The sequence below is a fragment of the Netta rufina genome (genome assembly GCF_964035555.1).
Source record: "Netta rufina genome assembly, chromosome: 5".
NCBI lineage: Eukaryota > Metazoa > Chordata > Aves > Anseriformes > Anatidae > Netta > Netta rufina.
Genome location: NC_140128.1, coordinates 44,524,849 through 44,552,762, shown reverse-complemented (window position 1 = coordinate 44,552,762; position 27,914 = coordinate 44,524,849). Strand labels below are relative to the sequence as shown.

Here is a 27,914-nt window from a genome sequence, read left to right as displayed (position 1 = left end):
CCCTTGGCAGCTCTCCTCCCAGAGGAGGCACAGAGCTGATCTCTGCTTTTATGCAAACCAGGAAAGAGGTTCCCAACCTTGCAGCCCTCTTGGGAAGGCTCTTTCTCTTTCAGTCAAGCTAATTTTGGACAACAATGAGATCCATACGGAACAGAAGATTTTCTCCTGTGTATATCACAAACTTGTTTACAAAGTAAATAGAGAAAGGTCTGTAATTTGAATGATCTAATTAATTAATTATACAGTTGCAGCAGGGAGATGAAAGGTGAATGAGACCAACAGGAGCTCAGCCTCCAGCCATGAGCAGCCGAGGAGGAGGTGATGGCCAAATCCCCTTTCAGCTGCAATCCTATGGCCAGTGGCCTGAAGAGAGACCCACAAAGTCACTAGGATTTTAATTGCTCCTGACCATAGTGCTCTGCTTGTGGCAAGAATGTCTCCAGTGATCCTATTCCTGCTCCCCTGAAACACTCCTACCCACCTCAGTGACATTTGGCCCATGTCCTGCCTTAAATCTCAACTTCACTTTCCATCCTGTTTCCCTACGAGTTCCCTTGCAGTCGGGGCAGGAGATGTTTATGGTGTTTTAGTATGTATTTTTGCTGTGCACAGGAAAAGAATGTCTTCTACAACTCAGAGACATTTGCATTTCAGCAGTGATGACTAAACCAAAGCGCATCTTGCCCACCTGTTGGAAAAAGGACAGTGCACAGGAAACTACAGTGCAGATTGCAAATGGATGTGGTCTCAGTGTAATGTTTTTAAACAGAGAAAAGAATGCTACTTTGAGCTGAGAAATGAGCCAAAATTGGAAAAAGAATATCCTCTTAAACATCACTCAGTAATGTTGTTCTGGGAAACACTGTCATTTTATAAACACTATTTAAACAGTTTTAAAGCTTAGTTTCATAAGAACCTGAGACATGCACTCTTAGGACAAGCCACCAATCCATGGAGATACTATTCCATCTCCAGCTCTAGGGATAGGACCAATTAGCATTATTTGTCTCTGCTAATACCTAGTACACACTAAAAGAAAAAGAAAAAAAATCAGGAATCCTTTTGTTCCCTGCAAGTTATTCTGCAGCTCCAGTCAGACTTTGCAAGGCTAACAGAGGAATCTGGTCATTCCTAGAAATGCTGTCCCTTTCTGATCTAGCCACTCTCCGTGGCCAAACCTACTTCTACTTATACACTGGATTTACAGTTTACAAATCAGAATTTAATGGAATGTGCCAAGACTGCGACTGACTCAAAGGGAGCAGGGGAACAGGCAGGTCTGTGGTATGTTTGAGGTAGCAGTGGGTTATGAACACGGCACGAGAAAAATGCACAGAATATTCAAAGAGAAGAACAAGGACCATCACATAGGTGCAAGGGAAGGAAAAAAAAAAGCTAGCAGCTCCCTGGCACACAGCCTAAAATTAACAGTCTGTCTGACCACAGCTCCTTGTCCAGCAATATCTTTAAATTGCTGGGAAAAGGTTAGGATATGCATAATTCCCTTCCCTTAAAATCATTAAGCAAAATCAGGAGAGACCTCAGTGTTTCTGGCAGGGTACAGATGATTTGCTTCTGCTCTGAAGAGGTTCCAGCCCAAATAGAAATGGCAGACAAGAGGAGAAAACCATCCCTTTACAGCCAGGGGATCAGGCAGAGTGATTAAGTGATTTGCCAAAAGTCACAAAAGAGGCCTGTGACAAGCAGTCTGTTTTCCATTAATTTCAGATTTTTGACCCTATGTAGCTGAGAGCATCTGGAAGCATGCAGCACTGAGGTACAAGCCGAATCCTTACTCCTCTGTGATCACACGTGGTGTGGTTTCAGTAACTTGAGACTAGCCTGGTCTACAGTGTATATCTTCTTATTTTAAATACATCAACAACCATGGGTAATGGGTGAGATTTACCTATGGGAAATCCAGAAAAGACCTTGACTAAGAAAATTTCCATTACTCCCGGAAACTTCATCAGGCGTAGGATTTCTCTGATGCTGAACACGCTGCCAGACTGTGATATGCCTACAGAAGATGACATATTGGATAATATTATATTTATACAGGTTAAACACAGGGAACAAGAAACTACGGTGATTACTTGTAGCTCGTTACAGTGCTCTGCTCAGTGTAGGCAATGGCTTTCTGAGTGATGCTTTCTGGGAATGCAGAGAGAAAACCCTAACTGGAGTAGTATGATCTGGGTAAACATCAGTGCAAGAATTAACTCTGGTATAGAACTGAATTTGGAGGTAAAGCTTTGGGATATGGAAAGCTGAGCTGAAACTGTGGACAGTTCATATGCAAAATGAATTAGATGACTGTGTCTTCGTCATTCTTAAATCCTTCTCATCTGACTAAAGCTCATCTCTTGAGAAATACTTTCTCACAGGCATGAAGAGGATGAGGCCCTGTGAGCAAAAACGTGAACCTTTTTGCCCATAAATGCAACCCCAATTCCTTCAGCACAGTCCTGCCATCAAGTCAGTCCCCTGTCCCTATTTATGTGCTATTTATCAGAAGCACTAAATACTTACTGTGCTCTGCCTCACCATGTTCTGACTTTGATTTAGCTGGTGAAGGGATCCAAACCATTGCTATCATGGTGTTGATGAGACTTCCCACCAGCCCAACATATATAGGAGTAAAAATGCTGCAAACAGACAGAAACACAGGTAGTTAATCATAAACAGAAGACGGTTGTATCTTCATCCTGTGAAGTTTTGGGCACATGCCTGTTTTTACTTGCATGAGGAACAACCCCCTTGAAGCTGCAATACAGAAGGCTATCGGAGAGCTCCCATGCTTTCCTGGGAGCCTTAGATATGACCACAGTATGACATTTCACCTAAAGATTGACATCAAGATATTAATGTTAATATTAATCGTGTTAATTATATGGTATAATACAAATCCATGAGTATTAGGGGAAAAGAGCCCCTCTTGGTTTAATGCAGCTTAGAAATCTTCCCACTGAAAGCGAGAGCAAATGCTTTTTAGGATCCATCTAATCCCCATCTAATCCCCAATTTCATTCATCAAAGTATTATCTCACTGCTTGAAACTTCTCAGTGAAATCAAATGAAGTTAAGAAATGAAGAAAGTACTCAGGATGATTATGGATGGTAGAACAAAGCTCAGGGTACAATCAGATCTGAAAACACCAGAGGTACATCACCACCTGAAAAAGAGCCACTAAATATAACAGATCAATTGACAAAGCTTTGACCAGAGGCCCAAATTTCATCTCTTTAACAGATGTGGGGCCACATCCTTACATGTTGACCAAGTTAACAACAATTATTAACTGTAGTGAATTGTAAGTTATCTAAAAAACCCAAACGCAAACTAGTAAAAGCCAATAAAGTCAATGAGAAGTCCTAAACTATCACTATCCTCTTAAAAGAATGGGAAATGACTCCTCCTAGTCTTTAAGGGCACATGGGAAGACTTCAGACTCTGAAGGGCTTTAACTTCAGCAAACACAGCTGGAACAAAGTCCAGGGCTGGAAGACTGAATCTCAGGAGACTCAGCTGAAAACAAAGGAAAAAGTATGGTTTGTGTTTAACAGCAAGAGCAATTATCCACTAAACCAGCTCATTAAGTCTTCTCTGTCATGGCAATCCTGTTAGTCAAAGGGGAATTCTTTGAGAAATGTGTGCTGAAAGCCTACAGCAGGATGCAGATTTGGGATGGGAATCCCCAGCTGACAAAGGATGGTGTCATGGAGAGGACAAGATGACCTGACTATCATGCTCTCTCTGGGGCATCAAAATTTAAGCACGTTGGATCTTAGCAAAGCAACACCTGGATTCATCAGAGAACATTTTGGAGCCATGCAAGCCCATGCAGACTTGGAGATGAATGTGCCCTTGTCTTATCAAATGGAACTCCAAATAGACCTGCAAGATGCAAAGCAGTGCTTCCTGTGTGCCTGCTGATAAAGGGCTGCTTCTTGCCTGGCTTTTTACTGCTGCTTTCCTTGTCAGACCATGGCCTATGTTTTTCATGGAACAACCAACAGCACTAATTGTAAAAGCCTCCAGTTTCCTATGTGCTAAGCAAAGGTGCGGTCTGAGTAATTTCTAGACTGTAACGGGCTTATTATTAAAGTCCCAGAGCAAGACAGCTAAGGATTGCGATGCAAACAAATGAGAAAAGCATCAAAGAGCAAATATATATATATACACGCGTTCCTGTTAATACCAACAGCAAAACTCCCAGATGAATATTTTAATTAATTATCATTAATAACAACAAAGTTAGATAATATCTTCCTGCTAATGGACTTAGCGCAGCAATTTAGACCTGCTGCATTCCATCTGCCAAGCTGTTCCACTAATTACTCTGGACCACAAAATTAGTCATTTATAGGATTGTTACTTTTTATTTTTAGTGCAACAGATTGCCTTTTTCTGATCTAAAATTATCTGCCGAACAGTTCACAAACTACTGAAATCAACTTTTTTGACCCAAATTTTTATCCAAGCAGTCTGGAATGTGTAGTTTGCATTGCAACATAAAGGACCTTTATTAAGAAAATATAAAACATTCAAAAGAAGTAGCTCCAGATGGCTTTATATATATATATATATGTATATATATATAATTATTACTTTATTTCTGTATTTCAAACTTTCATTCTGTGGAAAAAATAAAAAAAATAAAAAAATTTTTTAGACAGATAAAAACACTTCTTTTTCCAGTCTTATTTTTTCCTGAGGTTTTCCAGACTCCTAGATGCCAACACAAACATGTTTTACTCTTTAGATCCAAGAAGAACCACAGCAAGTGCCAGCAATGAGTGAAGGATCCCCCTATAAAACCAGTAATTAATTAATGTACTCCGCTGAAAGCAAACAACTGATAATTCATTGCTCTGGAAGAGAGAGGAGAACCTTGAAATTTTACACATTTGGAAACACCTGGGCTTGCCTTCACAGATTTGTGGAATTCTGTACAGCTGGACTCTGAATTCAGGGGAATCCAGTAAAATATAGAGCTCAAAAACACATTTCCAAGAAAAGCCTGAAGCATTCAAACTCATCTGAAAATCCCTTTTCGTGACCACAGCCTTCTGTAAGTGCTTCATGTTTTTCCACATATTAAGCATTATTAGCATTTCTTGATGGTAATGAGGGTACACCCTCAGGCTAGGCTGGTCCTGCATGGCAGGGACAAACTCTGGAATCAGAGATAACGTACCCGTGTCCTGGAAACCAACTGTTTGTTTGCTTGCTTAAGAAACACAAAATGAAACCAATGGTTATAAAACTGCAGTATCAACACATAAGGCCTTTCTCTCTCTTTTTCTCTTTCCCCCTCCCCCCCCCCCCCCCCCCCCCCCCTTTTTTTATTTTCTTCTGATGCTTCTGTTAGAACATGTGAATTTTTCACTTGGAAGTTTCACCTCTTCAACAAGCTCTGGAGAGGAAGGGTCCATTCCTTATGCATTGCAAGGAGTGAAGTGTCAAATTTGGTCTTTATATTAATATAGACACCTGGCCTCCTCTTTTCCATCAGGAACAGGGTCAGACTCTGCCTTTACTCCTCTCAGGGGCCTCAGAAGCCTGGGGGAAGACAGGAAGGAAAATAACCTCTGGGGCTATTCAAGCAATAACCTCTTCTGAGCTTTATAAAGAAAAATCTAGTTGGGCATAGGCCTTGGCCTCACATGGTGACACCTCCTGTGCCATATCCTGTGATTTTATCAGCACCTGGAGACACAGAGACTCTAGATGGATCTAGACCAGAGGCCGATACTTCCCTGTACTAGGAAGAAACACTACCTGCATCCATGGATGCTGCTGGGAGCGGAGCTGTACTCTGCTCAGGTGGGGTGGGACAGAGATGGTGGTGGTGAGGAGGAGCCCCACAAACAGCAAAATGGCAGGGCAGGACTCACACCCCATGGCAGCTTTGAGGAACAGCTCCTTCTGCTTATTTGGCTTATCAGGAAGGCACATGTGCCAGGAAGGGATGCAGCAGTGCTAGTAAGACAAATGAGACACATTAAGCAGGTTGCTCCTGTGGGACCTCTCCCCATCTTCTTCCCCTTCCTGCCTTCCCTCTTGTCCCAGCACACCAGCTAGCATGCATCCTGCTAAAACCAGAAACAGATTTTCTGATCAACAGGCACAAGAAAGGATGCGGGCAGAGCTCATACAATTAAATTAAAGGACTGTTTTTTGCTGTACTAACAGAAGCAGCTGCTACTGGCCCTGATTTAAGCTTTCAGAAACATACAATGAAAACATGAACAGAGGGACTGGGAGTCCAGGAGCTCATAACATCAGTTAAATGCTGCTCAACGATGTAACAAAAGCCTTTAAAAAATATATATATATATCATTTTCCTGAAGCCTTTATGCCAGTGTGGTGGACACATTAAAAACACATCCCTGGAGGGAGGGACTCAGGAGAGGAGGAAGAGAATCAAGGGCACCCCTAGACACTGTGCAAATCCCTAGGGAGACAGCCCCGCTTGTTATTTCAAGACTCACTTTCTAGCTTGTGGTCATTGATAACAAATAGGATGACAAATAGGATTTTCCATATGGAAAATCCATCCCTAACGCTGGTGGGAAAGCAGAACTGATGATGAAACCATTAATAATAAAATAATGGCAAAGAGATTAAACCCAGCAAAAATATTATCATTCAAAGCTGGCTGGAAGAGGGCTGAATTTCTTCCCATCTAAGGCTTAACCAGCTTCTGTATTTACAGCCAGATAGCTGTAAATCCTAGCACACACCATGCTTTTTATTTCATTGGGCATCACCCAGATAGCAGGCTGATTTCAGTATCCCCAACTCCAGAAATACTAGATGAGGGAAATGAGCAGGAAAAAGATGCATCTTTTTCACAGCTAACGCTTTCTCACCAAGTACTGCATGCCCCTGAAGTCCAAACAGGTCACACATGAATCATCAGAAAAACTTGGTGGGCTTTATAGCCATCAATAGAGTCATAGAATGATTCGGGTTGGAAGGGACCTTAGAGATCATCTAATTCAATGAGGATCTTGGGAAGCAAACAAGTATGCATGGGTATATATACATTCATATATGTACATACATATGAACACATGCACAGAGCATTTCCTAGCAGCTGTGCAGCAGTTCTTGGTGAAAGTACCTTTGGCTGTAACAAAACCAAAGGGCTGCTGCCGGCTGGCTGGGAGGCTGCACTGGGGCTGTGTGTGCAGTGAGATAGCATCAATCACTTTCTGATTAGCATTCCAGCCACAGAGCCCTGCTCTGCATGCAAAACACAGGAGAAAATGTGCGTGTGTAATTGCACAATTAAATGTTGCGTCAATACAGTGATTCTTTCGAGGAGGAAGCAGTTCCCGACGCTTCCCTTAGGATTAAAGGATCAATGTGTATTTCTGCAGTGAATGGGATTGTGTTTGTTTTCTTTCTCTTTTTCTTAATAAAGTCAAAGTTGAACATGGAGAGAGTGCAGATTGTTTTTTAGTGACTCACTCCTACTTCAAAACAATGCTGCATAAAGCTTGCATTCATAGCCAGCCCAGATTCCTTAACGAGCTCTGAAAGGGCTCTCAAAATATTTCTTTGATTGCAGTCCGGCCACACTCTCCACTCATCCACTCACACCCTTCGAGAGGGGCAGCTAAGGGAGAAAAGCAGCTGGTGGTTTGAAAAGAAAATAAAGACCAAAAAAAAAAAAATCCCCTCAGGTAAAACCATGCTGCTAAACCATGCTCTCCAGTAAACAGCTTTGCATCCCCAAGAAAATGAGCAGTGGCCAGCCCTCCATCAGTGAGAAACACTGCTAACTTAGAAATGTATAAGCTTAGTTCATAACTCATGGTAACTCAGCAATGGGTTAGCTTGAGGAACTTTGTTTTGCTGTCTTGACAATGCTTGATTGATGTATTTCATCTTTGACCTATAGTGGTCTTGTCTGTCTTGTCTCCTCCTGAAGACCAAAAAGCAAGTACAAAATTTCACCAAAGACCAGGTTAGTGTTTCTTAAAAAACACACACAAAACCTTCAGTCAGAAATAGTGAGCCTCAAAACATTTCATACATTTCCCAGGACTGTCATGCAACTGTACAGAGATAGCCTGACTTGCACAGCCTGGGGAAACACACAGCACAGTAATACAGAGGCATGAATAAACACGGCATGAGTCTTCCCGCCATGGGCCCTCTGGCTCAAGCAAATACCCATGTGAAAAATGTGAAGTGAACAGCATGTGAAGTGAAGAGCAGAGAATGATGCTAGCTGAAGAAGCATTACATCCCAAGCAGGAACAAACATAGACCCCAAGGGATGTGCCAGAGGAAGATGCCCTTTTCTCTTGTGGTTCCTGGTGGTCAGGCAGACAGCAGTACTTCGCAAGAGGTAGGACAAATCATCTGGGACAGATCACCCGTATTTCACTGCATCTCCTCAGCAGGATTCCTTGGTTACAATTTTTCCATTTTTCGCTTGGAGTCTGTGATTTCTCTAGAGACAGGACATGAAATGGGAGCGGATAACTTTATCCACCCATGCATCAGCAGGAATGGGAGGGAGCTCACGGCCCTGACGCAACTGGAAACCATGACCAGGATGCCCTCTTTTTGCACCCACCCTGTGTTTTTAGATGAGCAGCAGAAGCAGGCTGCTGCTCTTCGGGGACCAAGAGGCTCTTCTGTACTCCAGTGAACTTGACCTTATTTCGGCAGGCCAAGAGGGTGGTGAAGCTTCACATCCACACCCTCAGCACAGCCCCTCACAGGGCGAGGGCACAGACAAGTGTTCATTCAACTGCTCGCTTCCAGCAGCAGCCACGTCTGGAAAAACTGGGTGGCAGGAAAGGAAAAAAGAGGCAACGGCAGAGATGTTGGAGCTGCCATGTGCTGGGGACACCAGGATGGGAGCCACAAGTTCACATCCCCTAAGTCATGAGAGCTACCTATGCTTTAATGACCCTTAAGGGACATCCAGCCCCAGTGCAGGCACAGCGGATACCGGGATATCTGTGTCAAGAGGCAAATTCCCAGCAGCCAGAGCACCCTGTTGGTGCCAGCCCACAGGCTGCTGGATCCCAGGCAGTGCCCTTCTGAGGAACTCGGCCAGGAGAGACATATCAGTCACGCCTGAATAAGACGTGGGTGGATTTACGTGCTTGATCCATAATCCACCATCAATTTCAAGCGTCATTTACATTTGTGTGCTGTTTTCTGGTAAAATACACTGTTTCAAAATACTCGCTTGGCTAAGTCAAAGCTTGCACTTGTATGTGCCATTGCTGCTTTTGCTTGTTGCACAGTCCCACTGCCTCTCTGTGCACCAAACACCTCCACGTTTACACCCATTTATAAAAAATGGGGGAAATCAGCTTCTCCCTACAAGGGACTATAGCCAGCTGGGTGACTAAGGCATTGCTTGCTCTGTGGTATCATCCTGTATGTCTAGAAATGAAGGAGTCGAGACAAAGACCAGGGATGAGTTGCACTGATTGAATGGGGGCTTGCAACACCTGGCTTCAATCCCAGCAGGGCTAATACTGGATGAGCTGAGGCAGGTCAAGATAGGAATCAGCAAGTAGGTGTAAATGGTCAGTTCTCACAACAGACACATCCCACCAGTGAGGCTGAGACTTGTGTTGCTCGATCTAGCTGCAAACCATCTGGAACAGCAGTGAGGTAAGGAAGTTTGTTGAGGACATGCAGGGGACTGGGGGAAAGAGCAGACGGTGGGGAACTGCATGTGGCCCTTGCAGGACTGAGGGGTTGGGCAATAAAACGGCAGCTGAAAGTCAGTGCAGCTTAAACATCGAGTGATGCAGACAGGGAAAACAAATTTTAAATCCAGGAATTAAATGGTGTTTCTGAAGTGCTTAGTGCTGCTCAGGAGTGAGACCTTTGGACTACCATAGGCAATTTAACAAAACTCAGCTCAGCGCTTGACTAATCAAACGTTTCAGTATTACTGTGAAAGAAACAGTGAACCAGAGAAGAGAACCTTGTTATACCACTGTATAAATCCCTTTTTCACTGGCACTTTGAGTGGTGCACACAACACTTCTCCCCTCTTCTCAAATAGGTACCTTAGAAGTGGGAAAGTCACCGAGGAGGGCAGCCAGGACTTCACACTAGTGACAAGTAAGCAGATTGAAAGCTTTCACTCTGCAGAGACGGTATTCAAGGGATATGTAATAATGGCCCAGAAACTTGTGAGGGCCATGGAGCATGGGGTTAGGAAGTGACTAATGTGGTATCTCCCAGCACAAGGATTGGAAAATATCAGATTAATCTGTTGGGAGCCCGGGTCAAAACACAGAAAAAGGCCCAATTCTTTCCACCACACATAGAAGGTCAGTGTAGTTTGTTGCTACTGATGTAGTGGAAGGAAAAGATTTAAACAGGCTCAGGGAGAGACTGGACAAGTAGTTGGAAGAACAATCCACTGAAGGTTATTGAAGAGTCACAAACCACATTCATTCATGTCAGGAAATCCCCTGAGCTGAAAATAGTTGAAGGCTGGAAAAGTAATCGGTGAGTATCATGCAAGTTTTTCCCACTATTCTTCTTCCCTAGGCATCTTACTATGATTTTTATCAGAGAAAGGATACCGGGTCACACTGAGATGCAAGTGCAATATCCTCCTCTCAGCAGGAATCGAATTCATATCTCCCACTACCATCTCACAAACCAGACAAGCTCATCTTTGCTCATTCCATAGGAAAAGAAAAAAAAAAAAAAAAAAAAGCTTTTTTCTTTTCTTTTTTTTTCCAACAACCCTTAAGTATTCCAGAGAAAAAGATTAACCATAACTCTCACACTGCGCTTGGGACACTCAGGCAGGAAAGGGTAATTCTACATTGCAAGCCAAGAAAAGTTCATGTATCTTATCAAGTGACTGTTTAATGTAACACAAAGACTCAATCCTCTCATCTCTCAAGCATGGATTTTTCCCAGACTTTTTCTTGCCAATCTACAGGACAGGCTTCTCATTTCCAGGAATATCTTGTTAGACACCTACGTGGGGATATATAGCTGGCCTCCTGATGCTAAAAAAGGTATAGCAGCAGAGCTTGGGTGGAAACATGAGACTGAGGGCACTTCAAGGGGAAACAACAGGACAGGAACCCCACTTGAAGTGGTAACATTTCCACCGAGTTTAAATAAACTGCACTGCACACAGCTGACTTCTGGTTAAACTTTGAAGTAAATGGTACACATGCAGTATCAAAACACCTTTACATCTGTGATCTTAGGCAACTCTTGATTTCCTTCATAGGTGGAGTGGAAGTCTCCACTTACTCAATACCTGGAGTACAAGATTCTTGGATACACCAACCATACAAAATAATAAGATATTTCTGAGTTCCCCCTCTCCTGATTTCTTCTTCATGGTGGGGGTTTGTTCCCTAATGCGTGGTAAATTAATACCTTTTTTAAAAAATTAAATAACAATTCCATGAGCTGCTTTTCTGAGCTCACAATGTGGTAAATTATTAAAACGCTGGGTTTGGGTGTGTCGCTGGGTAAGGACTCCCACATACAGACTGGTTAGAAGGTGAGCAGCGCTTGCTAGACTACCCGGTGACTCACCACTGAACACATCGTTAATCATATGTTACAGCATGTCTGACTTCATAGAATACCGTAGGTGGTGAAATAATCTGTGAATGACTTCAAGCTCTTGCTAGCTTTTATGAGGTTACAACGCTTCAGACTCCAAAAGACTCAGCTGGGCAGGAAACTGTTGAGGGTTTGCTGTAGTAACCTGGACCGCACTCCCGGCACGTCAGGTCTCTGCTCACGGCGGTGGCTTTGGAGGATCTTCAAGTTTGGCACCAGCTGGGGTTGCTGCTTCTCAGTAATCGTGATGCACTTACTCAGAGCTGGCTCAGAGCAAAGCGTGGGCAAAGCTGGATTTTGCTGCCCAAGGATGAGGGGTGGAGGCTGAGTAGTTCCTGTGAGGGGAAGGGGTAGGGTTTGGCTGGAAAACAAGCAAGAAGAGAGCCGCGGCAAGCCAAGATCACTGTCTTTACCAGCACTTGGGGAGACAGATGGTGATGGGTACTTCTGAGAGGACTTCTCTCACCTTCCAAACGCCCATGCCAGATGCTCTGGCTTTCCTCAATAACAGCCATAAGCCTGCCTTCTCACGACTCCAGCACAGGCAAGTAGAAAGCAGGGCTGTGTGCAGACAGCCCGATGCCGCAGGTAACTAACTACCTACTCCACCAACGCTTGGATATGGCCCAACATCAACCCGCTGGAGGTCTGGAGCCTCTTCCCCTGCCAGCCCCTTTTGCAAGCGAGGCACCGGAGAAGCCACAGTGATGGTCCCAGACAGCAGTTCTTGTGCCATGCGAAATCAAGAGCTCCCTCTACACCCAGAAGCTATTGAGTTAAATAGTGAAGTCATTGACATGCCAAGTCTGACACTTAAATTTGGTCTCTTCCCAGGACCACATTCACGTGAAGGACATTTTAAAGCTACGTAATCCCTGGCAAAACAAATTACTTCTTTACCTGGAGGTAACTAACTGTAAATGCCTCAGCCTAGCGGAGGTACAGCACAGACTGTTCTTGCCTTGGAACAAGTAGTCGCAGCCAACACCTTCTACCTCAAGGTGCAAAAAGTCTTGCTGTGCTACATCAAGGGCTCTAGCACCTTTTGTCTAGTGAGACCTCATAATGAGACAGAAATAAGATGCATTAGGACTCATTTTGTTTCGGGAATTATGTTGGAACACTAAATCCAGAAGTTACAAACAAAATGCACGTCAGAAGCATTTCCCGCATTCTGCCCCAACCTCTTTGGTTGCACAACAGGCCCCTTGAAAAGAACCCTTTTCCCAGCAAAGACAGACCCTTAGGGATGTGGTGATTTGATTTTGTGAACAGTTTGATCCCAGAAGGAGGCATCTGATTAAAATGAATGAGTCACTCCATTTCAATAACCAGAAAGGTGAAACCATTAATTAAAGGTGCAGTTTACTTGCTTGGGCAGGCTTCATATGCTTAAACCATGAGTGGTCTTACTGTTACTATATTTACCAAACTCTCCCAATTAAGTGTTTTGTGTCCTTCATCCCATAATGATGATGGTTTCTGCATATTAAATATAAGCCAACAGAAGGTTGCTCTGTGTTTCACATTTGCAGGTTTGAATATCTGCAGGTAGTTTGCCTCTTCACTGCTTGTAGGACAAATACTAGTCAAGGAATGGCTAGGAAACTTGGAACAAAATGATCTGTTTTCAGCTGCTTTGTTGGCATAGTAGAAAATAATTGATTTGAGCTCAAAAGCACATTAAATGTTAACTGAACTTGGTTGTGCTTTTTGGAGCAATGAATCAAAAACAGATTTAAAGTCCTTCAGAGCAGTCAAACATAATTGCAGGGCCTTCTCTCCACCTCGCATAGTTAAGTGTATTTCAGCAGTGCCAAAACCCTGAACAAGAACGTCCTTTATCCACAGCCCCAGTGCAGTGGCTGTGTTTCACGCTAACACACCTTAGCTCTCAGTTGGAGGCACTCCCCTTAGGGAGAAGAGCTTCATTCATTCTCTGCACCACATTTAATCTCAGCCCCACTAGTTAGACCACCTACAGGGATGCCAATTAGTATCAGCTGCATTACGCTGAACTCTTATTTACTGCAGCAGTTGTGTGAACCACATCTTAGGCAGCCTCATGGGCAGCCTCTCCACCCAGCCGTGTGCTCACAGCAGGTTCCTGCTGCCTTCACCATCAAATGACAGCAACTGCAAGCTACCTGAAGGACTTGCATGGAAAGTTGCTGGCAGAGTATTTGTAGGTGTATTTAATTGCAAATTAGCAGCTGGAAACAAGGAGGGGTGAGCACTTGCGTGAACAGCCAGCTGTCTGCAGAGGAGTTTGGAAACCTCTGATAAAATATTTTTGTAGCTTCAATGAGTAAAGCAATGGCACGCTTGGTTTTGCTGTATCTGAAAGACTTACGTTTCCAGATACCTGTTGTTACGAGAGCCAGAGGCCACACACTTCTTTGGCAGGACACCTAGGGTAACACCTGTGTCTTAGGGTAGATGCTACAATCAGGCCCTGAAGGCAGCGAGGGACTATACCCTTCAGTGGTTTGCAGTGACAATTATTTAAGACTGGTGCTTGCAATATTCTGGAACCTTTCAGAAGCTGACTCTGCACCAAATAGGTCTGCATAAACCGTTTGATTGATGAGGAAATTATTTACTTGTTGAGGTTATTGTTACTATTTTTTTTTCTTTCCAGTAAACAATGAAGAAGAATGATACCATTTGATTTCATTTCATATTTCATTTTCAGCAAAAGAAAAACATGGACTTCAAAGTGCTGCCAAGCTGTAGCCTGTTAGATGCACATCTGGGGTGGTGGAAGTACAGAGATCTCCAGACCTAGATTTGCATCACTCCTTGTAACAGTCTTTATGAGAAGTTTTCTTCTCTCACATATGGAGATGGACCTGGTAACAGCAGCTGAAAAACTCACATTTTGTATTCATAACATCCCCATGGGTGATGGCGCAAATGCCCCTTATGTACAAAGAGGGACATGAAGCACCCAAAAGTGCCTCTGCAAAGTCCTGGAAAGATTGTCGTGGAAAACAGCCTTAAAAAACAGATCTCTCACATGCAGGATCAGTCCCAATATCAGCAGTGTAGATAGGATGGCTGCCAAACCCATCAAAATGGCAGCACTCGGCACAAAGAGCCAAGCCATAGAGTAGAGATACGAAATAGCAGCAGGAAAGGACTTGAAATTCATTCCTCTTTAGTAAGTCATCAGATAGACACAGATGAGGAATTGAAATGGTGTGGGTTCAGTACCAACAGCTTTGTCTTTAATCCCTGCTTCACATCAAGGCTAATTGTTAACTTGCCCTCAGATGAAGGCAGGTTTTTGCTAAATGACGCAAACTAAGCACAACTTGCTGTATTTACAAATACAGGCAACAAACCCTGTATTTACACTACAGTAATAATGAAACTTCCCAGAAAGAAAACACTAGAGTATTTGAAGGCTTTAGGGATGTTCTTTTTCAGTTAATATTTGCTATTAATTCATCCCACAGATTTATTTATTGGAAAATCCAAACGTGACCCCAAAAAGGAAAGAGGACAGTGAAAGCCCCCTGAGCATATGGGAATAAAATATGGTGCCTGAAAATCCCTCTGCACTCCTCCTGCAGACATGGATGGCAAAGAACTGATGGATCAAGCGGCAAATCCTGGTCTTGGCCATCACCAAAAGAAACAGCACAACCAGCCGACCAGAGCTCCTTCAGCTAAGAGTGTGTAAGCCCCTGGGCTATTAGATGGAAAATTCCAATCATGAGTGCTAGCCACAAGGAGGGAAAAAAAATATGAAATTGGGAAAGATCAGGCAGGACAAGCCTCGACATGCTTAGTTTGTCCTCCTGCCTCTTGGCCCAGCCTGCCTGTGTTACAATTATATCCTCATTCCTCAGAGCAAAACGCAGTTCAAAGAGACAATAAAACCCTTTTTAGTCCTGTGCTTCACAGCAACGCCACTGAAACGGAACTGAAATGATTCCCAGAGATAAGGCGACAAAAGAAGTTGAACCATTCCCTACAGCCACCCGCTGAGAAAATATCGGCAGAGAAATAAAGGCACCGCTTCACACATGACTCCTGTGTTCACCTGAGGAAGCAGGACCTACTTAGTGGTTTTAAATGTGGTAGTGTTTTATTGCCATGAAATGTGACTCCCTTTTGGGGTACCAAGCCAATAAATACTCAGCTTAAGTCCCGAGAACTGTGGGCTGAAGCTCTGTAGACCACAACATGACTCGGGAGCAGGCAAAGTATGAGGGACCAGTTATTTGAGCAGCCACCAAACTCGGTGTTTCCACTGTTTCTTCTTTAATACTAACTAATACTAATACTTAACGAGGACTTTCAGGGCAGTTTAAGCCAGCTTAGCACAATGAAGAGAGCAGAGAGGTGAAAGGCAGAGCAAAGAGCATGCTCTGTATGGATTGACCGGGAGGTCTCCAAGGAAGCACCTACCCATCCCATCTCCCTTCCAAGCTAAAGCAACCAAAACTGACGGCGCAGGGCATAACGATACCACCGGAAGCAATTAAGTGGCAAAGGGAAAATAACTGGATTTGCAGACAGAGTTATCTTTGCCTCGCCCCTTACAGGACCAGAGGTTAGGAGCAAAGGTTTTTTCTACTAGTGACTAAAAGCATTACACACTTAACAACCCCAGACAGGGAAACATTCAACTACTGCAATCTTAGACATGAATGAATGGGATAGGCAGAAATAAAAGGCTCCATAACCTATTACCAAATTGCCCAGAAATCATCAAGCAATTACATTGTAAGGTTACTATACAGTGAGGCAATGGCTTTTTGTATTTTTTTCAAACCTATTTCACTGAGTAGCTCAGCACCCCAGGGAGCTCAGCACAGCTCCAGAGGATGCCCTGGTGTCTTGTTGCTGCCTTACAGTCATGCAATGCTAACAAATTCCAGCCCTGTGGAGGACAGGCAACTTTTCTAATTATAACTGGGCTGAATGAGAATTTAATTATCCAATTGGAAAGCTGTAAATACTGTAGACTGACTCAGTTTATATGCACTGGACTTGTTCCTCCCTTTCCCCATGTCAGGGAATTTCTCCCCACTCCACAGCACTCAGGAAAAGGGCATATAGCCGAAGCAGTTGGCAGTCATGAATAATCAGGGAGGGAATTTTCCAGAACAAGGCAGTAATGTGAAAAAGTCTTTCTTCTGGGGCGACATTTGCATGGCCGAGTAATGACATAAGAAGCCCGCAAACAAAAAAGCCTTTATACCCCTATGGCGACTTTCGAAATCTCCCAGCGCTGACTCGGTCCTTCCCTTCCGTGCCAAAGCATCTCATTTTGGGGACAGGAATTTCAGCCTCATCTGCACTAGCATCACTAGCTGGGACCAGGATGAGAAAAGCCATCCGATAAATGTTCTCATCATTCCAGACATCAGCTAACAACCAACTGAGAAAGCAGCGGACAACGGAAATTATGTGTATACCACATAGCCCCATGAGTATTCTTTTTTTTTTTTTCTTAGCAAGACTGCTCCTGGGGGGCAGCCTCCCGGATGGATGACACAGCTCAGCCCAGATGCCAGTCACGCCCAGAAAATGCTTAGTAAATGGCTTCATACATGCCATTCATGTCTCAGAGACTTGGTAGGATTGAAGGATCTTCTCTGCTCTGGGATGAGGGGTTAAGAGCAGAGCTTGGGGTGATGAATATGTTTGCATAGGAGCTCCATCAGTGCATAGCTGGAGCCACCTCTGAGATGTAAGGCACCAGATCATAGCAGTGCAGTGGAAAAAAGGGTACAAAAAATTATATTTGGAAAGTGAAAAAAGCAGCAGGGTGTCAATTCCCCGTGACAGCAACACTGAGAGGCTTTAACGCAGAAAGTCAAGTGATGAGGCCAATGTGGAAAATGGCAGCTTGGTTTTCTGAGCACCTAGAAAGACCCTGTTATGGCTGGGCAGCAACACCATCCCTGTTTCAAGAATAAAATAAAACCCTTGGGAGCTGCAGGAACAGGACACAGAAGGGAGATGCTGAAGTGAGACCTGGGCTTACTGGAAAGAGGCCAACACAAGGCCTGGAGCTCCTCTGCCATGAGGAGAGGCTAGGAGAGCTGTGTGTGGTCAGCCTGAGGATAAGGCTGCTCAAGGGAATCTTACGGTGTTTGTAAATACCTCAGGGGACAGCGTACAGGGGACGGAGCCAGGCTCTTGTTAGTGGTGCCAGGACCAGAGGCAACAGGCACAAACTGGAACATTAGAGGTTCTGTCTGAACATAGGAACCTCTTTATGGTGTGGGTGACCTTCAAAAGCCACCTGGACATGGTGCTGGGCACCCTGCTCTAGCAGGGTTTGGGCCAGATGGACCCAGGGGTCTCATCCCACCTCAACCATCCTATGGTTCTCTGTAATTCTGTAAAGCACAGCCAGAGGAACCAGGACACACCCTTGGGAAGGCAGCCTCAGAGCTACAGGTACCCGTGCTAGAAATCCAGCTGAGAGTCAGTACTTTTGGAGTCTGGACAAAACCCTTTATTTTGCAGGTCATTAGTTTTGACGCAGAGGGCTGGGTGGTGATGCAAGGAGCCTGAAGCAGGTAGGTTCACCCCCATGGAAAAGCAGCTGGGGACATCCTGCGCTATGGGAGCTGGACCAAGCCCAGCCTCTGAAGCCCCAGGGAGCAGGGAAACCGTTTCTCACCAGCATAGGAAGTCAAGCACTTGGCAACAAGCGAGACAGCTCTCCCAAAACTCCGGTTACGCAAACAGCTGCCTTCTGCTGGGTTTCAACATGCTCCACTGCTCCAAAAATAATTTCCTGCTTGATTTGATACCATTAGCAGGAGCACAGAGCACAGCACGAATGGTCATGCTGCTTCATGCTGGACCCAGCTAGCCATGGATTTCTAGAAACAGCCCTGCTTTTTTTTTTTTTTTTTTTAAATTTTATTTTGGCAGACAGGCACAGTTACGCAGGAGGAAAGGGTGACAGGGGATGTAATAAGCCCTCTTCTCTTCCTCCACAGAAGGTTTTGACGTAAACCTGGACGAAAGCACCTGCCACCCTCATCTGTCCTCCAGGGCCCCTTTCCATAGCTGACGTTTCCCAGCCCTCACAGCTCTAACACTCACTTATGGCACAAAACCAAAAGTCAGCAGCCAAGCAGGAATCAGTGCCAGCAAAGTTCAATGACAAAGTCACTGCTTGTTGGGCAATCAGGAGCTGCACCTGAGCTGCTAGGGTTCCCCCATGGCACAAGCACCCAAGAGCTGTTATCACAGCATCTTTTGTCCCACACTTTGAGGCCCCTTTGGAGGCTGGCTGGAGAAATCCCAGCTCAGTGCTTCAGAAACAGCAATTCCAGTTCCAAGCCGGACTGAAATTTGGATAGCAAATTTGGCCCTACGGTGTATTGGATTTCCTCTTCTCTGTTCCCAGCCTGGGCATCTGCATGTCCCCTCCCGAGGAGCAGCACAGGACCTGCCCTGCAGGGAAACCTCCAGGGCCCCTCACCAACAGTGTGCTGAGAGCCTCAAGAAGCACAGAAAGCTAACCATGCCAACACCCAGCACATCAGCATCACACTCTGTACCCTATAGACCTAACAGCACAGTGCCCCAACCCTGGCATTCAGCACTCAGGGGCTTTGCCCAGAGACAAGCTGTTATTTCCCGGATGAAGCTGAGGAAATATTCACCAAAAATAATAACAGCAACAAAAGAGCAAAATCAAACTCATAGCTACCGAGTAAAATAGCTGATAGCACATCCACAAAATCATAGCGTTTTAAGGCTGAATAGAGTGTACACCAATGTGAAGGGGGACTCTCCAGCAGTGAGAAAGTCCATTTCAACATTTGTGGGGTCTTCCAACACTACCTAAGAAGAAAAAAATCCTTGACAGCACCAACTAACTGATTTTGTGCTGCCTTTCCTCCCTCCCCATATACTTTGAAATAAAAGCTGTGCAACATGATCTTTTTACACTCATATATTCAAAGCTTTAATGGACCACATGGAACCATTTCACCTGATCCAGACCACACAAGTGTCTCCAGCCTACTCTTTCCGCAGCCATTCTTTGAGCTACACAAAGTTACGTGAGATGTCCTTCTTCAGATAGTATAAGGGGTGAGGAACACACCCCTGCTTTTGGGGAGCTTGGACAGAAACACAAGTCCTACCCACAGTCCTGCACAGGACGTTACCCCAGAATGATGCCCCCAGATTTCATACAAAAGGCAAAATAAGCATCTAAGCTGCTCCAAAAGCCAGTTGGGTCCTCTCCTGTCCCTGCCACAAGCAAAGGAAATAGCTCTGCAGAGAAGGTGGCTCCTGAGCTTCAGGGGGACCTGGGCCAGGTGGAGGACAGGACCAGTGGGAAGGGTGCACAAGCCAGTTTCCAAGCTCAACTGACCCACGTCTGCAGCTGCTGCTGCTCCCACAGCCCCGGGGAGTGGAGATAAGCAGCAGTTCAGCTTTTCCAGACATAGCACAATTCCTGTTTACAGCCTCTGGGCTAGGCTTTTCAAAAGCAGGAGCTGAGTGTCTATTCTTGCAGGAAGCCAGGTGTGTAAACAGTTCAATTAATACACCCAGCAAACTGTGCTCCAGCACAGCAGAGAGGGCTAGTGGAGACAAGCCAGAGCACAGGAACCGAGGAAGGAAAATACTTTTAAAGAATATGCCTAATTAGAGATGGGCCTGAGCCAGGAGTTTGTACTTGAACACCTGGAAGAGCCCTGGGGAGCAGAATTGTAACCTGAACCCAGATCCATATTTTGCAACTTGCTCGTCTCCCCACTGAGCTAAACTCCAGCCCCCAGACTCCACCATCACACAGGTTCTCCAGCAGCCAAAGCTTTAAGATCCAGCTTTCTGCCTCCACCCAGATTTTGGCCAAGTTGTCACCTTATGTCCCTCTTGCCCAGTCCCACACCAAGAAACCTGCCCCAACCAAATGCTAGTGGGCCGTATTCACATCTGCGAGCCAAAAGTAACCCTCAGTTTTGTGCCAAAACCTCAGAATTGGGGCTTGCTTTAAAAGGCATCACGTCCATGGTAGTAAAAACCTCCCTCCATGCCCCATATAAAGCCTTTCAGAAATGGCAGACTGGTATCTTTCTGCCTCCTCCCCCCCCCTTACACCTCAGCTTTCTAGGATGGAAAGAGGTTGAACTTCATCCACGTCTTTCCATCTCTTTCCAACTATATTTTCTTCATAGCATAATCCTGTTTGGCAAAGAAATGATTGGCCCCATCCCCATCAAACCACCCTGTCACCACATGCCATGCACTATGGGCAGCTTGCAGGGCTGACTAAACATTTGCTTTTAGATGGCTCACTTCCAAAGTCCAGAAATAGATAGATACCAGCAATTACAAAGTGCCCGGGTGTGCCATCAAATTGTTTCATTGCGCCTTTATAGCATGCCATTTGCATTCCTGTGCTTTACATCTCCCACAGCACCGCTGCTGCCTGGTGCTAGGCTCACTGCAGTATCCACACAAACCTGCAGACATGCAAGGTCTTATCTCCTGCCTGGACTACTCTTGGTAATTATTAAATCATAGTATTTTCTTTCCCCTTCATCATCTGACTTTGGGTCTTACTAGGTTGAGGTAAGGGCAAGGCATGCAATACACTGCAAGGGCATGGGAATTATATTTTGATTTTATTATTATTTTTTTAAACTAGGCTCCCAGCCTCTCACCTACACTGGATGAATGAGCACAGCTGGAGAAGGAAAGATGGGATTGGAATTCTCCCTCACTCAGTGTTGCAATAGTCAAGGCAGTGCTCAACTTTTGGAGCCCTTTTGGAAAAATTCACTCTGCTGCTACTCAGAGCAGTTTCATGTCACAGATGTACTTCTCCAGCTATTTCAAATTCTTCCCTGCCACAACCAAACCCCATCTCAAAAAAAAAAAAATAAAATAAAATAAAGCAACTTAAAGAATCAGGCTTCATACAGAAGTATGAGAAAAAAAAATCACGGACCCTTAAAAGGCCAGGAGACTCTATCTGGAGAGTGCTTGCCACACAGCGCCAAGGCAAAATGATGCAACTTTTGGTATGATGGACAGATTACAATCAGGCAATTAGATGTCCCAGACCGTGTAATCACATGCAACAAGAACACACGTGGGTGTAGTGTGAAGCTTGAGCCTGCTGTCACCAACCACCAATGCAAATACATGGTGCTATTGCAGCATCCTCGGATTACTCTACAGGAGTTCTTCACCAAATGGCTTCAAAATGTCTTTTCTAAACACCAATAGACTAATCTAGAAGTAAGTTTCTTTCCACCATGAACAGTAATTCCTGGAAGACTGGGAATTATCCAGAATTCTCTATTATCTGAAAACCATTTTTTTGTCTAGTCAGAAAGGGGAGGGAAAGAAATCCAACCAACAGACTGCAGATAATGTGTTATACAGCTTTATATCAGGAAAGAGCTTTTCTAAGCTTCTGTGGGAAGCAAGCTTAAAAATCTGATGCATGAGCCTTTTATTCTTCTCAGCTTTAATAACCATTACTATCTTTAGTCCCACTCTCTCATGTTCCCAAGGTGATTTTTCCAAGTTTTGTTTTTTTTTTTCCTTCTTTTTTTTTTTTTTTCTTTTAAGAAATATCCTGCAGAAATCTTTTAGGTTTTTGGATGTTTCATTCCTTCCTCTACAAATTTCTTTATCCAGAGCTTGATTTAAAACCAGACTCAAAGGAAACACATCCAATGACTTCAAAAAGTCCCAGATCATTTACACTAGGGTATATAAAAAAAAAAAAAAAGAAAAGAAAAGAAAAGAAAAAATCCCATAAAAATACAGACAATGCAGACTTCAATAGGGTTTAGAGCAAAATTTTATGAAGTAATTTGTCCCAAAGTTTCAGCATGGGACATCAGGGAATAGAGAAATATTTAGTGAGACAGAGTTAATACTGCATACAGACCACAAAGGATTAAATGTATAAAACCTTCACCACCAAGAAAAATAAATTAAAACTGGGACAATACTTGCTGTAATAACAAGCAAACAACAAGCCTAGATACTGCCTCAAATGCTCAAAAATGCTTTTACAACCTGAACGTAAACTGCATTAAACGGACCAGATTTCTGAAAGCTATGAATTCCTGTCTTCTGAAAATCCACCTTAGCCATGCCCAAGTGGGAGGCTGAAAGATAGTCACTGTCATTTCTGCAAAGCCTAATCACTGTGGCTCTGCTTTGGAGGATGGTTACAGTCAAAACTAATCCTCCTAATGAATGTATGGGGTCCATATGTCTTCTCGGCCATGCAAGCCACCTCCTAAGCAAGAAGGGCAGTGAGACAAGCTACTTGGGGCTGATTTAAGAAGTGGCTGCTAAGTGCAGGAGGGTCTCAAGAGGATTTGGGGCTTGCTGAGGAACCAGCAGGAGCAAAGAACCTCATGGTCCGTGGCCACCCAGAGGCACAGACCTGGTGATCACAAGCCTGTTGTGGTAATAACTACTGCAGAGAGCACTTCTCCCTGATGCTAGAGATGCCTTCTCCCCTGGCTGTGATAACACATGATTTGTCAGGTTAAAGAGACAAGCCCCAGCAAGCTGGGGTGAGCCTGGAGATGGCCATTCAGAAACTCCTTTGCCCTCTGGCTGCGCTCAGTGCTGGGATGCTTCACATACCTTTGACTCTGCAGGCTGGTGGAGTGGCTGTGAGCAGGGTTTCATTTAGAGCCTGCAATGAAACGAAAGCCTTGGGTGGGGCCACAGAAGCTGGTATAGTTCATGTGCAGGTCACAGCATTTTTATTTCCCTCTGAGCATCCTTATCCCAGCAGCCTGACCTTCACCCGCAGTGGACCAGCGTCCCATCACAAGCAGGCGTTGCCCTTTCCCATCCTGCTGCCAGCCTCCTGCTTGCCTCATCCATCTGGTAAGGATGGCTATAGGGGAGGATTTAGCTTCCAACCCCAAACTTCTCCAAAAGGGGGGCTTTTCTGGCCATCCTATACAGCAGCCTTATTTCAGGCAGCAGGAAAGCAGGGGAAAGCAGTGGGGGTGTTCCCCTTCTTCCCTCCACCACAAATGAAGGTCCATTCTGAAAGTGCTACTTCCTTCCAAACTCAGCCCCTTGCTGCTCCAGAGGTCCTGCTAGATCTAAAAGCTCTCCACCTTTCCCTGTAGACTTCATCCCCCAGCTTCTCAAGCCAGAGGTTGCTGCCCCCAAGACCTAATTCCTCCCAGCCCAGCCTTCCCATGCCAGACCTACACATTCCCATTCATCCCAACCTTTCTTCCCTCCCCTGTCCAATCATTCTTCCCACACAAGCACCACATCCTTCCTGCTCTGAGCTCCCCACACTCTCCCACCACAGGGCTGGGTTCATTCACTGAAGCAAATCAGAATTAAACATAAGCATGACCCTTTGAATCTATAGAATTAGGAGACATAAAGGAGAGCTGTCCATATAACATGTGCATGCATGACTTTGGGAAAGGTTTCACCATCCCACGTTGCCCTCCAGGTCCCTCCACTCTTGCTGGGCTCAGCCCTGTGCTTCAGCCCCCTCCTCTGGTGGACCCTACCCCACTCTGAGCTTTATGGCTGGCTGAGCTCTTTTTTTTTTCCTGAAACAGCAAAATGCTAGCACATGCTTCTGATAAGCAATAAAAAAGAAGAAAAAAAAAAAAAAAGAGAAAGAAAAAAAAGAAAAAAAAAAGAAACAAGCCCACCAAAATGGGATGTGAGTTGTGCTCGCTAAACCTCTGCCTGCTCAGGACACCAGGGGCAGAAGAGGATACATCCAGGAAAAACTGGCTGCACTCTTCCAAGGTTTTAGATATTTGCATGCACACAACTCGTGACAGGGGACGTCTGCATCCCAAAGACTGTATAATCTAAACAGCAGTATAATAAATGTATTAGGAGAGGGAAGGAAAAAGCATCATATTGCCCCCATTTTATGCTCAAGGAACACCACCGCAGAGGGACGGGACAACTTACTTGCATCACAGGAAAACTGCAGCAGAGCCAAGTCCCAAATCCCACTTGAGGGACTTAACCACAGACTTTTCTGTGCTTTCTATTTTGTGTTAACAAAGAAAACAGTATTTCCCTGGATTTCAATCCCTAGCAATACTGCTGGATTTGCTGCCTGGTCATGAAATATTCCAGGAGTGGGAAGAGCAGATGAAGCTCCAGTGAGTCATGAGCAGACACTGCCTTATTGTACGACCAGCACAGTGAGGGTCACCTTCTGCCCTCAGCACTGCCTCTGCTGAGGAGGCCAAGCCCAAAATACCTTGTGCCTTTCTAAAGAATCCCATTGTTTTGGGTTTCCTACTTTTTTAAACACTTATTTGGTATGTCAAACCAGGCTTGGGAAGAGCAATCACCCACCACCTTGACACAGCCTTGCAGAAAGCCAGCTAACAACTCAGAAAACCAGAGCTTGGGCTGAGGGAGCGGCATTCAAGTATCCGCAATAAGTTCAGCAGAGGTAGCTTGGCAGACACACACGTTTTTGATTGCAATCTAGCCACCAGGCGCACAAAACAGGGTTTCGCTCAGCCACCACCCCCTCGCTTTCTGGCTGCAGGCGTGGGGAGGTGAGGCAGGGTGTCCTCCCCCAGCACACAAGCTGCAATGAAAGCTGGAGAAGGGAACAGGTAGAAATATTTCCCACTGCACTTTCATTTCTCAGTGCTTTGTCTGCTGGGGTAACCACTGACCTGCAAGACACACCAGGGGTTCCTCTTCCCACAGCTCTGGTGCGAGGAACACCCCAACAGCCCCCAAACCTCACCTCTCCATCCAGGCTGCACAGACCAGCCACACAAGGAAGTTCTGGACACTTTCTCCCTTTAATCAATTTTTAATGAATGAGGCACATTTGACCTTTTAGCATAGCTCCCTGAGAAGGGGAAGCAGTTAACCCAAGGTGCCCAGGAGGAAGGAGGGTGCAGGAAGACATCCCACTGCAAGCCAGCTCAGAGCCCCAACACCCCTGCAATTAAAAAAAACACTAAAGGGGAATGAGGTTTTCAGAGAAAAATGGGCATTTCCCAATGAGACTAGGGAAGGGGCTGCCATACAAGCATCCCGTTAACTCAACCCAAGCCCTGTACCCTTGAGGGCAGCCACAAGGCATGAGCTCTCCCCACTATGAGCTGCTGGCTCCTGCCTTGAACCCCAGTTCTCCTCCCTTGGGAAAGGGCCCCACCTATGGGTGAAGGACCAAAGAGGAGCTCTCAGCCCCATCAGCCACCCTCCTCCTGCTGAAGTTCAGACCAGGCCTTAGAAGGAAGCTAAGCTTACTGACTGCCTGCAAAGGGGGAAGGAGGTCACGGTGTGGTCTTAAAATGCGTAAATAAGTGTAAACCAGCAGACCTACACCTACTATTGGTGGCCTAGATGTGGTAGGAGGTGTCAGACTGAGGTCTGCAGGCAGGAAGGGCCAGGGATGAGCTTGCTGCAGGCCTGTCTGCTGCAACAAAGCAGCAGGGACAAGAGGAACTGCTCAGGGCATGCATCCTGGTGGCTTCCAACATGTTCACAGTGCAACATTAGACTCCAGCATAGCGATCATGGCCAGAGCTCAAGTTTTGCGACACAGAAATTAAACAGAAAGCTTGCACGACAGACAGGTCCCCTGAGCTGCTTTGGGCCTGCTTCATAATGAGGTAAATCATACCATAGGAGTGCCTGTGACTCTCCATCAGCCATTTGGAGCCTGAACAGCAAATTTAGGTTCACCTGTCTCCATTGTAAAGGTCCAAGATTAGGTAAACTCACCGAAAGTGCAGAGGCATTCCTCAGGTTCAAGAATAGGTTAAACAAATCATTAGAACTAGAAAGCTCAGCTGCAGGGGATGTCAGACAGAAGTGGCCTAGACCTCAACTTTGACCCAACACTTTGTGGAGGGATGAGGTGCATAATCCTCTAGCCAGAGATGGTTAACATAAACCTTACAGACCATCTTTGTGCCTGTGGCTTCCAAAAATGGAACAGTTGTCATACAAAGTAAATGAACAGAAATAGCTTGAATCTCCTGGGTTTTATTTTTTTCTTGAGGTTCTCCACACCTTCCCTAATCTGTCAGCTCCATGACAAACAGCCCAATTTGTTATTCCCTCCCCATCTCTCCTACAGAACCTCAGAGCCTGACTGATGGTGACAGACCACACTGCAGCTTGGGGACAGCTTACTGGCAAGCAGATGCCACCTCCTTCTTCCCAAAGTCCCTTGACACAAAGAACAAAGCAACGCCTGTGCCAGCACCACCGATCGACCTCATCCCAGGCAGAGAAATACCACAGTTTCTTCTGGAAGGGAGCAGGAATGGCTGCAGGCAGCAGAATGCCTCGCTTTGTCCAGGAGCAGAGTGCAACCCTCTCACCCTTTGCTGCCTTCCCAGCTCCCAACCTTCAGCCCTTTCAACACCCACAGTTTTTCCACTCGGCCGCTAAGCGATGAGAAATTCCCTGCCAGAGGACATGGTTCAAATGGGTTATTGAAAAGAAATGCAATTCCCTACTCCAGGCGAACAAGCTCCTTCTTTTCCCCTTGAGGAGGAAGGATAATAGTACAGCCAGGAAGAAAAAAGAAAAAGAAAAAACCATCCCCAAAGCCTGTTGTAATAATATTAAATAAGAGACCAAAGGGGTTTGGCCAGGAAAATCCCAAGTTCAAAAGAATAATTACTCCAAGAGATTTAAGCCTAAAGCTGAGTCACTAAAATGAAGAAACCTCTCCTTGTCCATAGAAAGCAAACAAATCTTGGGTCATGCAGCAAAGCTTCTGTACATCCTTGTTAGAAAGAAAGAAGAAAGAAGCCAAACGCAATTAATCATAGTCCCAGAAGAAAGGATGAGATCTCTGTAATTAACTACCTTAGGCTCATCTTTCCACTTTTGAAAACTAATCCAGCCCTCCACTTTCACTCTTCACCCACAGCACCGGCACAAAAGCCTGCTACCAGCCCAGAGCCACCTCTCCCATGGTGCAGGCCTTCAGCCTGTGGTCCCCAGCAGCTTCCCAGTAAACGCCTAGCAGGGGGGAAACCCTTACACAGCACAAAACAGAGCTACTTTTCCAAATCCCCTTTTGTGGATGGTCTGTGACAGAGTTTGCAGGCTCACCAGCAACCTGGAGACCTCAGCTGAACTACAGGAGTTAGTTTCAAGCTAGGTATTTACATCCACAATCCTGATCCAACTGTCCAATGACCAGAAAACATCAATTAAGAAAGCACATAAACATGAAAACACCTTCCAGACAATTATCACAAACAGCTGTAATCTTAGCTAATTGGCTTATACCTGATCCTCAGGTGGTTTAAATTTGCCTGACCATGGTGCTGCCCACAGACAACTTGTTCT

The 27,914-nt window shown here is 45.1% G+C and overlaps 1 protein-coding gene across 1 annotated transcript in view; it reads right to left on the bottom strand.

Moving 5' to 3' along the window:
* SLC67A1 (solute carrier family 67 member 1) overlaps window positions 1-27,914 on the bottom strand; it is a gene marked incomplete at both ends in the record, with an annotated part of 56,073 nt that overhangs the window by 20,302 nt on the left and 7,857 nt on the right. Inside the window, 2 exons of the mRNA XM_084287936.1 lie at window positions 1,910-2,020; window positions 2,533-2,648. Coding sequence (XP_084144062.1) covers window positions 1,910-2,020; window positions 2,533-2,648 — 227 coding nt within the window. The remainder of the gene's footprint in view (window positions 1-1,909; window positions 2,021-2,532; window positions 2,649-27,914) is intronic.